Raw genomic sequence first — 14,130 nt, 5'->3', positions numbered from 1 at the left:
TTGAAAGGCTGTCTCATCTCGACTTTTCGGAGTGCCCAACAAAAACAAGAGATATACTTTCAATGCAGTACTTCATCAATGGCATCTGGGATCCTGAAATATAGAAAGCACTGTGAATGGCGGATGTTAAAGATTTGAAAAGCACTTCTAGTGTACGCCATGAAATTCAAGGCAGCCCAGCAAGCCACTCGTAGAGACCGCCACCTAATCAGAGCTGCTCAAATCCAGGAGCCAGGGGATCAAGTCACTGCTTGTCTAGACAATTTGACTAGACAACTGAATGCCTTGAGATGGAATAGTGGTGAAAAGAAAATGACCATAAAGTGCTGGAACTGCGGTGCTGAAGGACACATCCGACGAAACTGCAGAATACCCCAGGGTGCGGATGTTAAGACCTCTCCCAACAACAAACAGGGAAACTAATTAGTGGCCATCTCGCAGGGCGGTGTTGCCAGATGATGAGAAGCCCCATTTTAAAGAGCTTCAGATTTCTGCCTTGAGTGGCGGCAGTAATGGTCTTTTCAATCATAGGACATATCAACGGGGTTTCCTGCAATAGGACCATCGATACAGGAGCCAACGTTACCATCATCAGAAAAGATTTGGCACAAGAAATGGCAGGTAAATTTATCTGGACGCCGCCTTGCGTTACCCTTCAGACTGTGACCGGCGAGAAGATCGATATCGAAGGAAAATTAAACGTTAACATAACGTTTGGAAGTGCCGCCTACCAACACACGGCATATGTGGCAAATATTATAGATCCTTGCATACTCGGATTGGACTTTCTAAGGAAATACAATTTTTCCTTAGACTTCAAAAATAATGAAATGCATTCGGCGTCTGAGGACATAGCCTTATTCGGGATTAATAATGAAGGACTGTCAAGCTGTCAACAAAATTATAGCTCAAGACAACGTCACAGTCTCAGCAAGAACAGAATTTTTACTTCTGGATCTATAACCGAAAATGGAAATTTCTGCTACGGCATCATAGAATAAATATCCCAATAACTGTAACAGCCCGAGAGGAGTACTAGTACTCTCAGCACTTGTCGACCTACCGAGAATGGTTATCCCGGTGAGAGTTGTCAATGTAACTGAGAAGGCGAGAGTTGTTAAGAAAGGTGAAGTGGTTGCAGCACGTACTTCAGTGACCAGCGTTGAAAGAACAAGTATCATACCAGAATCCGTGTCTTCAGAGAACATTATATCGGAGTTATTGCAGAATGCGCAATTGAACGATGAAGAGAGGAATGCTGCCGACCGTGTCATTAAAGATCTTCCAAGATGTTTTCTCCCGCTTGTCTTCTGACGTGGGTAGTGTTGTAAATTAATCAGGCATTTGAGCAGAGAATAAAAAAAAAAAATGTTCTTTCTAATTCACTTCTGGTAACCATAGAAATGACAAGACGCGTGCGCGTCAACCACGTCATATTATTATATCCCATGATCTTCTTGTTCTTTATTATTATTAAATTGCTAAAATTAATTGTAAGGAAAATTTAGAATAAAATATACAGAGTGTACTGTTAATGTTGTGACAAATTTCTAGGGGAGGTGGGGCACATCATAAGGATTAAGAATTACATAGGAACCCATGCCCACGGGAGAGTGCTAGTGGAAAGTGAGGATTGCCTCATTCGAGTGGTAGGCACAATAGGAAGAGCATGGAACGCGACACGAACGGAGAGCTTACAGACATGCACTTAGTATCTAAGGTAATGGACGAACTGCTGAATGTTCTTACCAAGTGTAGTATTTCATCTCGATGTACTCCGTCTTTGATATGATTTCAATCAAATTCCTCATCATTATAAATATCACGAATACACATTAAATAGTTTTCTAGTTGCAATTTTCTAATTTCGACTATGTGTGATGTATGCTTTATGCATGCGCGCATTGAAAGAAATGTTTAATAAAGTAAACAAATAAATATTAAGCTTTTTTTTGTAAATTTTTATACCCTTTAGATCAGAATTGCTCTTTATTTCATAAATTATGGTTTCATATTTTTAATTTTATAATTTCTGCATGCCATCTTACCAGATTTAAATTGATGACCTATAATTTGGAAAAACCGATAATCCGGAATCACCGAAGTCCCTACGTGTCCGGATTAAAGACTTTTGACTGTAATTGCATAGTCTAATTACAATTACAATGCAATTGGAATCCCATATTTCAAAATATTATTGCAGTTATTGTTACATTGTAGTTTTAATTACAATTGCAATTACATTTTGCCAAACTATGACCTAAAATTTGGAGAGTAAATTATGTTGGAAAATGAAAATTTAGTTTATGTACATAAACATTTAATCTTATTGCAGCTGGCATAAACATAGAAAAGTTGGAGGTTTTAAATGAGCTATTTATCCCTACTTGCTATTCAAGGCCTAACGATAAAACCCATTAGCCTCTAGCGAATAGTAAATTTCCTCTCATCAGTTACCTCACCTCCCACAGAGGAAAATTATCACCTGTCAGTTTAAAGTAAGGGCAGAGAGGTGAGGGCACCTCAAGACAGGCTACATATGTGCTGCTTTGCTGTTTTGTGCCAAAGCTGAGGTTTCCACATATATGCTGCCTTGCCCTTATGGTGACCAAAATATTTCTTGCATATATGCTGTCTTGTCGGCATGAGAACCACTATTTTCGAATTATGGCCTTGCCGGTTGGAGGGTTATGTATGTTGTTACACAATATTCTTAAACATGGAATTTATTTTTACCCACTGCTAGAAATTCATTATGACGTGCAAAAATTTCAGATATAATCTTAAATATATCCACAAAATATACCATTGTGATAACTATGAAATCAAAACCTTTTATCATATGAATTATTGGATGTTCATTACTTAAAGGGAAAAGAAACACTGACTCATGTAAACAAAACATTTATTACTTAGAATTGTAGCAAACATAATAGCTGAAACATGCAAAATTCGTTTTACAAAATTCATCACAGAGCTTTTCAATATAAACAAAATATGTACCTCTTAAAAGCATTTTGATACACTATGTACAAGAAAAATATACATTGATGTTTGCTATTGTATTGAAAGGCATGTTCTTTTGAAGACATTTTAATACTGACTTCTTAGTAGTAAAGGTGCATAAGATTTCAAGAATTTAAACTAACCATAAATAATTCCCGTAACACTTCATTAAATTTAACAAAAATATAAAGTGACATTCTGCATCAAATAAATCTAGTCTCAATAAAATAAATACTTCAAAATTAAAAAAGGAAAAAGTTAATATTTTTGAAAGTTTTTCATATTCATAAAAATGTAAAATAAGAGTTCCTCAAATATATTTTAAAAACAAATAATCCTTTATAAGAATGATATGACACAGAAAATTTTAAAATTTCAAAGTAATTTTCAAAACATTTTTCCCTTATTGGACAAAATCTCCTTCAGCAGTTTTAAACTAAATAAAATCCATGATGTGTAAAATTTTAGTTTTAAATTTTAATGCGAATGTTATATTTTTAGATTTCAGTTGAACATATACTCTAAAATACTCACATAAAAAAGATATGTGTTTTCCTCCAATTTGTAACATTTTTGCGATGCACACTTTTGTGATCCATAATTCGTCATCAATTTTTAAATAGATTTCAAAACTTGATTAGAATTCATTTTTGGTACAGGAAATAACCAAAATATTTCAGATATCATACATGCATTACTGATTAAAATAATTATGCCTTAAATCAATGATTAAATGCTTCTCTTGAATTAAATAATCATAATTATTACCATTATATGCATATTAAAAATGAACTTTGTTATTTGCAGGATGCTTTTGTATCATATCTAATTTTTTATCCATAACAATAGTCAATATTTTATTTTTGTAATTTTTAACAAGTAAAATGTAACTTTGGTGCTAAATTATAATCTAATATTTTCTCATCTAACTTAATCCAGATAAGAAATAGTGATTTTTTTTAAAGCATCCTGAGCTACTTCATGAATTCAATAAAAAATTTAAGAAAATTTGCTGAAAAACAAGCATATATTTCCCAATAACTTAAAAGTAAAATGATCTTTAAAAAATAAAGGTAATTTCAAACTTTGAAATGATTATGCCTAGAATAATTTAAACAGCATAACAAAGGATACAATTACATTAACTTTTAATCTCAAGAATGAATAATTTCAATAGCATTTCATGAGCTATTATCAGAAAATCTTAGTTAAAATTACTTGATAATAAATAATTGTCTGCATTGTGCATACGAATCTTTTGAAGTTTCCTAACAATAAGTTTGCAGAAATAAACATTTCTTTTTTTCATTAAAAAGTGTTTTTTCAGAAACTGAAAAAGTTCTATATGTCCAAGATCACAGCTATTTGTGGCTAGTAATAACTGCTGCTTTCAATACACAGTTACAACTTCATTTCCTTGTTAACTCCTTTGCAAGTTCGTCGAAACTTGTGACATACCATTTGGCTTCTTTTCGAACTTTATCTCTTATCTGATTTCCTCCAAATCCAATAAAAAGATCCTAAATATAAATCGAGGGAAAAAAAAAATTAAACAAAACTTAAGCAATTTTATCTTTCACATGAGGGTAAGTTTTTTGCATAGGATAGTTACTAGATCCAAATCACAAAGTAATTTACTCCAAAATTTTTAACAATTTGGAGCATTTAAAGGAAAAAATTATTTTATAAAAACAGTGACACTTCTAGATTAGATTTAATTACAAAGCAAACATTAATTATTACACTAATATTCTAGCATATCCTCCATTACAATATGGTAAGAGCAAAACTAAAATTTATAGCATTTGTTATCAGTGAAATTTATTGCTTCTGTAAAACGAATTATAATTGGAAAAGCATAATTGGAAACTGACTGATTCAACAAATAAACACCAATGCTTTGCTTTTAAAGAAAAATTTTAAATAATAATAATAAAAAAAAAAAGCTTTATTATTTTCCAAAACTACATTTTGCAGAAGAAGGTACAAACATAATCATTGAGGGAAAGGATCATAATACATGCACAAATTACAATAGCATTTTATAAATAAAAAATAATAACAATTATTTTGCCATCAAATGTTTTCATTAAATAAAAATTGTTTCTAAAGAGTGCAAATTTAGCATTAAGTAATGAATGAGCATGTTCATAACACAATCATAAGATCTTCACTTTGGTTTCATGTATTTCTGATCCTCAAGAGCCAGGTTAGTTTTTAAAAAGATGGATATATGTTATCTGCCATTTCTCTGTTTTTCTTCTGCATTTGATAAAAGCATTATCCAGAAGACTGTATGTGAAAAGTTTATTCTATATCAGAGTTTGTTTGTGTGAGAAGAGACTGTACTGAAGTATTTTCAGTTATGGTAGTTCTTATACTGGTGTGCATACTCAAAATATTGAAAGATTATGGAATTTGACAAAATGTTGCATTAAGAAATGCTGCAGAATTATTCAACACCACTTAGCTTCATATCTAAGAGAATTTATACTGCACTAAGTTTATAAAGAAGGTGAAAATTTTGTCATTATTTTCAATTAAATTCTGGCAGTCTGAAATTAGGGATTTAGAGCTGCCAGAATGATTGGCACAAGTTTTAATAAATTCATTTGTCAGATAATCTCAGAGCTGGAGCAGATGTTAAAGTCTCCTTCAGTTTGAAGACCTCACATTCTTTGGTCCACAACTACTTTCACTTGGTCTCTGTCAGCTTATAAAGGGGTCCTTGGATAGAAGAAAAGTCCTTCACAAATCTTCTATAGTAAGTGCAAAGCCCCAAGAAACTTCTCAGCTGATGGATATTTTTGCGGCATCTCCAGTCTTTAACTGCTGATACTTTTTCTCGATCCATACACACACCTTCAGTAGAGATGATATGGCTGAGGTAAGTCACTTCCTCTAATAGTTTATACAGTCAAAAGTCGTTAATTCGGACACCCATAATTCGGAATGATCTATAATCCAGACCTCAAAACTAAAAACTTTCTGCGCATGCGCCGCATTGACACATGCGCATAGGCGTTTACGCGTGCGCGTAAGACCTTTTACGACTGCGCATATGAGTGTGCGCAAGTGTAGAATACGTTTTTGCGTGCGCGTTTTATGTATAATGGACGTATAAGCTAAAATTATCTAATTATCTATTTCAGTTAATGTTGATGATTGCGTGGTTCCTTAATTTTCGAATTGGATCCGGCTTATTATTTTTTGCAGACTGTAAGAGCAATTTTATAAAAGTAAGCTTAAACTTTCGATTATATCAAATAGAATTTCCGATATATATTTGTTAATATGTAAAGGATCTAAAGCGAAAGTATGTTTTGAAATCCGAAATCTGTTTATCAATTTCACGCTGCTCGGCGGGGGGGATCGCCGTGGCGGGCGCGTAATGAATTGGAAGTTGATCTGTCAACACTATCCTTATCTTCAGCGCAGATGTTTTTATTTTATTTGGCTTATAATTCCTTACCAAATGTAGTATTTCATCTCGATATGCTCCGTCTTTGATATGATTTAAAACAAGTTCCTCATCATTATAATTCGCTTCCGATAGTGAAGAAAGTGATACAGAGGTTTTTGAAAACGAAAAAAATTTTGATTGACAAATTAGTCGGTATTCTTGACACAGGAAATATAGGACTTGAACAGCGGAACTTTGTAACTGAACAAGAAATTATGTCTGTTTAATAGAATTAAAGAGAAAGTATTATCACATGAAACGAAGCAAAACTTAAACAACTTACATTGAAAGAAATGTTTAATAAAGTAAACAAATAAATATTAAGCTTTTTCTTTTTGCAAATTTTGATACCCTTTAGATCATAATTGTTCTTTATTTCATAAATTACGGTTTCATATTTTTAATTTTAGAATTTCTGCATGCCATCTTACGAGATTTAAAATGATGATCTATAATCCGGAAAAATCGATAATCCGGAATCGCCGAAGTCCCGACGAGTCCGGATTAACGACTTTTGACTGTATTTAGGAGGACTGAATTTTAGATTGGCTTCTTTCAGTTTCTGAAACACCTTTTTCATATTTTCTAAATGTTCCTCAAAATTCTTTCCAATGATGATGATATCATCTACGTATATCAGATGCGCTTTGTATGAAAGATCTCTCAACATACTCTCCATGAGGCATTTGAATGTTGCTGCTGTATTACATAATCCAAAAAGCATCATCTTGAATTGCCAAAGTTCTTGTCTGGTATTATCACTGTTTTTCTTAGCCATTAGGGTATATTTCTACTTGCCAGTACATCTTCTTTAATCAAATGATTAAAACCACTTGCTCCCAGAAAAAAGTGTTCAGAATGTTATCAGTTGTAGGAGGAGGGTAGCTGTCTTTCTTGGTAACCTCGTTCAGTCAGCGATAGTCAACGCAAAATCTAGTTGAACCATCTTTCTTTCTGATCAGGATGATGGGAAAGGCCCAAAGATTTGATGAGGGCCTGGTAACATTGCTTTCTTGCATTCCTTTAGAAGTTTACCAACCTCTTCCAGTTTAGAAATTGGCAGATGTTTTGAATGTTGCCTGATTGGTGGATGATCCCCTGTTTCAATAGTATGCTGTGTGAAACTTGTTTGACCTACATCAGGAGATAAGCGGTAGAAAACATCTAAATTCCTGAATGCCACATTTGGCAGCACTCCTCTGTTTGTTGCTTAGTTGTGCATTCTTCAATAACTCTGATGTTAAGGTCTCTGAAGACAAAGAGACTAGCGGATCATTGGTGTGTTCAACACAGATCACTGAAGTTCATGCTGCAACTACTTCACCTTTCCTAATGATTTTCGCTTCATCACAGATGTTGGCAACTCTCAACTTGGGATAACAGTCCTCAATGAATCGACCAGCAAAGAGGCTACTAGTACTCCTTGTGGGGTGTTATAGTTCTTGGACTATTCCATTATACCGTACCAGAAATTTCTGTTTTTGGCTATGGATCCAGGAAGTAAAAATTCTGTTCTTGCTGGTACTGTGATATCATCTTGAACTATTGCTTTGGTGGGCAGAATTTATTCCTTCATCATAAATTCTGAACAGGGTTATGTCTTCACAGGCAAAATGCAGTTCGTTATTTTGAAGGTTCAACGAAAAATTATACTTCCTTAGAAAATCTAATTTGAGTATGCAAGGGTCAGTAATATCTGCTACACATGATGTGTGATGGTAGATAACACTCTCAAATGTGGTGTTAATGTCTAACTTTCCATCATTTTTGAGTGTATCACCAGGCACATTCTAGAGGGTAATGCAGGGTGGCGGCCCAATGACTTGGTCGTGCATTAGGCCACACCACACATTAACCTTTGGGGAATCCCTTTGTACCTCATGGTATTCATAGGACTTTTCAGATCCCCATATGCGCACATTATGGCGATTAACAGTGCCAGACAGATGAAAGGATGTTTACAGCAATAGTACAGATGCTATTTAGAAAAGTACAGATATTTAGACTGGAAAATGAAATTATCTGAAATTAACCACACGCGCAGACGATATTTACAAAAGTAAAGATATTCAAACCTGAAAAGGAAAATATATAAGTTATTGCATCAACAAATGCCATAAGTTTGTTTATATCTTCATTGTTTTATGAGTTATTAAACATCAAAATGGGTCCGGGACTTTATAAACACCCTGTATATCATGACAAAAATTCCATTACTGCCTTCACTCAATCCAGAAATTTTAAGTGCTTTAATATGGGGCTTTCTAGTATCTGGCAACCTCAGCTCCGTCAGATGGTCACTAATCCTTGCTGGGGAGTGGGCTTATTTTCCATGTTTTGGGGTTTTCTACAGTTTCTTTGTATGTGGCCTTCATCATCGCAGTTCTAGCACTTTAGCATCAGTTTATTACCACTCCTGTTCCACGTCAAGGCATTGACTTGCTTAATTAAATTGTCTAGCTGAGCAGTCAGTTGACCCATTGGCTCCTGGATTTGAGCAGCTCTGATTGGATGGGGGTCTCTATCAGTAGTTTGCTGGGCTGCTTTGAGTTCCGTGGCATAAGCTACAGCCCTTTTTAAATCCTTGACTTTTGCTATTCTCAGAGCTTTCTGTAAGTCTAGCTTCTGGTTTTCAGGCAGATTTTGGAGGATATCTGCTGCATCTGCTCTCAGAAAAGTAGCGAGTCATTGTTCAACAGCAGAACAACAGATTTGTTGTTCAACGGATTATTGCCAACTTTTCATTTGTTCTTTAATTGATTTGACAGCTCCTTCCATCTTTTTCATGGCTCACTTTCATTTCTTCTTTATTGGATTCTTGTCTGCGGTCCTCTCTTCTTTGAATGCAGCAAAGGCTGCTATGAGCTGTCTTAGCTGCTCCTCAGTTGCTCTTGTCACCAGCATTCAACCCCACTCCAGACATCAAAAACTGTTGCATGCGTACAAGTTCACAATAGATTAAATGCATACAGAGTCGATGATAGGTTGATGAAATTTATTTTACCAAAAGAAACACATCGCAGTTTTGGAACTTTCCATAAAAATACTCATACAGCTCATCATAGTATTAAAATGTACAATCAGTAGTTTCCTTCAAACTACTAAGAACGTTAAATAAAACACAATACAAAGCTCATCTAAAGAGCACAGCTAACATGGATTTCTCAGTACTCCAAATTCAGTTCTGAACTAACAACTACTAAAACAAAACTGATGCTCTCTCCAATCTTATACAGTTTTCTCCTGAGAAATCTCTAGTACAGTCAAAAGTCATTAATCCGGACTCGTCTGGACATCGGCGATTCCGGATCATCGATTTTTCCGGATTATAGATCATCAGTTTAAATCTGGTAGGATGGCATGCAAAAATTATAAAATTAAAAATATGAAACCGTAATTTATGAAATAAAGAACAATTATGATCTAAAGGGTATCAAATTTACAAAAAAAAAAAAAAACTTAATATTTATTTGTTTACTTTATTAAACATTTCTTTCAATGTAAGTTGTTTAAGTTGCTTCGTTTTATGTGATAATACTTTCTCTTTAATTCTATAAACAGACATAATTTCTTTTTCAGTTACAAAGTTCCGCTGTTGAAGTCCTATAATTGCTGTGTCGAGAATACCGACTAATTTGTCAATCGAAATTTTTCCGTTTTCAATAACCTCTGTGTCACTTTCTTCACTATCGGAAGCGAATTATAATGACGACGAATTTGATTTAAATAATATCAAAGATGGAGTACATCGAGATGAAATACTACATTTAGTAAGGAATTACAAGCCAAATAAAATAAAAACATCTGCCCTGAAGATAAGGATAGTGCTGACAGATGAACTTCCAATTCATTGCGCACCACTGCGTTTCCCCCCTTCTGCCGCAGAGCAGCATGAAATTGATAAACAGATTTCGGAATGGTTAGATAAACAAAGGATTATACTGTTGGAAAATATGACTTACTGTAACCCTTTTTCTGCATCATCTCTCCTCCTTGAAATATTTATTAGGCTTAGTTCTTATTTTTAAAGGGATATAGTAGTTACTTCTACTTCTTTTTTTCAATGCCACTGTTTGTGTTGAGAACAGACGGTTTCAGCCTAATTAATATGTAAAAACGAAACATGATGTTACGTCATCTGGAAAGCCGAGTCGTGCCGATAGCTGATTGGTTGCCGTAAGATGACGTCATGCCTACTTCTGGTATAAGTATCTTGCGTCGCTCTGGCTCATTCCTTCTAGTTCCTGCTTTCTTGGCTCTTGGGTGTGCGGTTTCCAGCCCCTATTGAAAGATGTCTTGCGATGCGTGCAGTCCGGGGACAAGTTCCTTGGTTCCAGTCTACAAGATGGTTTTTCCCGAATAAGTTCCTTGGTTCCAGTCTACAAGATGGTTTTTCCCAAATAAGTTCCTTGGTTCCAGTCTACAAGTTGGTTTTTCCCGAATAAGTTCCTTGGTTCCAGTCTACAAGTTGACTTTTCCGGAATAAGTTCCTTGGTTCCTGCCTACAAGATGAGTGACTGCCGTGGGCGGCATCCATGTTCTTCATGAAGGCGCCATTTAACATAAGTTAGCGGCGATGTTTTACTGTGCTATGATTCCTCGTGTTCAACTACAGTGAGCGGAGTTAGGCCGGATTTAAGTGCCCTCAAAAACTTAATTTAATTTTCAGGTGCCTTTTCATCATTAAGTGTGGATCTATTGACAGTGTAGCTAATTTTATTTAAAACCGCATAATTTCTGTTTAGGATACGTTTTTCGCGTATTGAATGCCAGTATTTTGGAGACCAGGTAAAATATTACTTAATATATGAAATTTTGATAATGATGGTTATATTATAATTTCTAAGTTACTGATATTGTTTAAATTTATTCATTGTGTTTTTATTTTTTATACATTGTTAATAAATTGGTTAAGTTTGGAACCTTTTATTGTCTTCAATGTCTGCACAACATATAATCTTAGGGAGCTTCTATTGCTACTGGTGCTAAATGTTTAATTTTATAAACTTTAAACTTTGCTTTTGCATCATTTTGGTTATGGGCTCAGCCCCTGTGTTATCTTTAGTGCACACTTTTGAAGTTTAAAATTAATTTAGGACTTAAGAGACTGGGGGCGGGTTTTGTTGAAATTCAAATATGGCTACTGTTAATGTTATGCATAATATTTCTAAACTTGAGGCATGTAATTATTTTACATGGTTTAAAGATATGAAGTTTATTTTAAATCAGAAAAATGCATGGCTTTTGATCAAAGGTATTGAAAAATGTCCTGATTTAAATGATGTTAAGGGTATTGCAAAAGAAATTGTTGACGACTATCAAAATAGAAGTAGTTTGGCATTATCTTTAATTTATACGAATGTAAGCCCTGAATATAGAAACTTGATAAGTGAAATTGATGACCCAGTAGTTGCATGGAATACGCTTGCCAAATACTTGCAGCCAGATTATCGATCAAGACATATGTCCTTGTTTTCAGAGTTTTTAAATTGTAAAATTAAGCCAAATGAAAGTATTAGTTTTTTTCCTTCTAGATTAAAACAGGTAACTGAACAATTAGCTGATATTAATCAGGCTGTAAGAGATGTATACATATGTTTTCAGTTTGTTAGGTTCTTTCCAGATAAATATGATCAAGTAGTTCAGAATGTTTTGAAGTGGCCAGATGAAAAGTTCATATTTAAAAATGTTGAACTTGAAATACTAGCAGAGGAAACGCGTCTTAATTTAAGAGAGGTAGATAGGAAAAATTGAAATAAGACTACAGAAGTTCAAAGTACTCACTGTGAACCCAAATTTAAGCAGATTAAAGGACTCAAGTGTTATAAATGTGGCCATCCAGGTCATATTCAAAAATATTGTAGAATGAAAGGTAATTTTTCCAGATCACCCTCGCCTGCTTCTTCTGTTTCCTCAGCTGTATCTAGTAGTAATAAAACATCTCCTAAGTGTAAGAATAAACCCAAGTTGTGTAAAGGTAAAAATAATTCTCATGCTCAGTCCCATTTTATACGCTCAAGCTAATGTTAACAATTTGGAGGAAAATGATGATAGTTGGATTTTTGATACTGCTGCATCTCATCATTTTTGTAAAAAATCGTGAATTATACGATACTTTTTCTCCTGTGAAGAATGAGAATATGCTAGTAGCTATTGATGGGGTAACTTTTCCAATTCATGAGAAGGGTACTGTTAAAATGAAATTTGGGGGTGGAATTATTTTGCTTAAGGATGTTTTATATTCACCTGAATTGAGACGAAATTTAATATCTGGACCTAAGGTGGATATCAATGGAGCGAGATTTTATGGTAAAAATGGGCAAATACTAAAAATAGTTACTGATGATGAAAATGAAACTTTGTACAAGGCTAAGCTGATAGGAAGTAACTATCATGTATTCCCGAAAATAGTGAAAAAGGGGGGCAAATCTGTGAAATTTGAGGCATCCACAGTTCAGCATAACAATAGTGAATTATGGCATGGTCGGTTTGGTCATATAAATTATGGTGCTATTGTCAGGACTAGTAAGACACATTCAGTTCGAGGTCTTCCTGTGTTAAAGCACTCACCTAATTTGTTTTGTGAACACTGCCAAATCAATAAGCAAAGACGAATCTCCTATAGACTCTTAGAAGGTATTCAAGTAAAGAGGCCGTTTGAAAGGGTTTTTTCTGATGTATGGGGACCTATTAACATTCCAGGTAGGAATAGTGAACATTATTTCGTTTCCTTTATTGACGAATATTCTTGTTATGTGGTAGTGTACCCCATTGTAGAGAAAAGTCAGGTGTTTGAAGTATTTGACAGGCATATAGCACGTGCTGAAAGATCTTTGAACCTTAGGTTGAAATACTTCAGGACTGATAATGGACGAGAATATGATAATGAACAATTCAGGTCATATTGTAATAAAAATGGTGTAAAGCACGAATTTACAGACGTATATACTCCGGAACAAAATGGAGTTTGTGAGAGACTTAATCAGACAGCTCTCAACAATGTACGTGCAATTTTACATGATAGTGGAATGAGTCCTGAATTTTGGTCAGATGCAGTGATGTACTTTGCATATTCATTTAATAGAATTTGTCATAAGGGCCAAGATAGAACCCCATTCGAATTGTATACTAAGCGGACCGACTTGTATACTACATCAGTACGTCACCTTAAGGCATTTGGAACGATTGCCTATGTGGGAATTCCAAAGGCTAAAAGAAATTCTAAGCTTGATCCAAAGGCAACGAAGGGCTGATTGATTAGGTACAGTGTACGAACAAAAGGGTACAAGATTTGGTTGGAAAATGAGCAAAAGGTAGTAGAAACCTTAAATGCTACTTTTAAAGAGTCAATTGGAATGCAGAAAAGTGGCAGTGGAGCTGCACTGGGCACCCTTCCTGATTTGGAATCTGAAGAGAGGATAGAGTTCCAATCTACTGATACTCCAGTTGGCTATTTTCCTGAAATAGAGGAAAGAATTGATACCAGTGTACCCTCTTCTATACCTAGCACTGACACTCAATCTACATTGAGACAAGTAACTTGGCTTCGTAAACCTGTTCCAAGGCCAGACGGCACTAGTACGGATGTGTACTATTTTGAGAGGGGGTCTAATCAAAGACTACGATCACCAGATGATATAGAAAGGTATTGCACTGAGCAT

At 34.7% G+C, this 14,130-nt stretch overlaps 1 protein-coding gene across 7 annotated transcripts in view; it reads right to left on the bottom strand.

Annotated features, from left to right (window-relative positions):
• Nucleotides 1-2,888: 2,888 nt before the first annotated feature.
• LOC118188875 (phosphoserine phosphatase-like) overlaps nucleotides 2,889-14,130 on the bottom strand; it is a 157,259-nt gene continuing 146,017 nt past the window's right edge. For all 7 annotated transcript variants that reach the window (XM_085813129.1, XM_085813133.1, XM_085813132.1 and 4 more), the window contains one exon: nucleotides 2,889-4,526. In XM_085813129.1, the coding sequence (XP_085669255.1) occupies nucleotides 4,416-4,526 (111 nt within the window). In that variant the 3' untranslated portion in view covers nucleotides 2,889-4,415. The remainder of the gene's footprint in view (nucleotides 4,527-14,130) is intronic.

This window comes from Stegodyphus dumicola, chromosome 3, assembly GCF_044657685.1.
Source record: "Stegodyphus dumicola isolate Sdum_Otavi_A_Nest chromosome 3, ASM4465768v1".
NCBI lineage: Eukaryota > Metazoa > Arthropoda > Arachnida > Araneae > Eresidae > Stegodyphus > Stegodyphus dumicola.
This window is presented reverse-complemented; position numbering and strand designations above follow the sequence as displayed.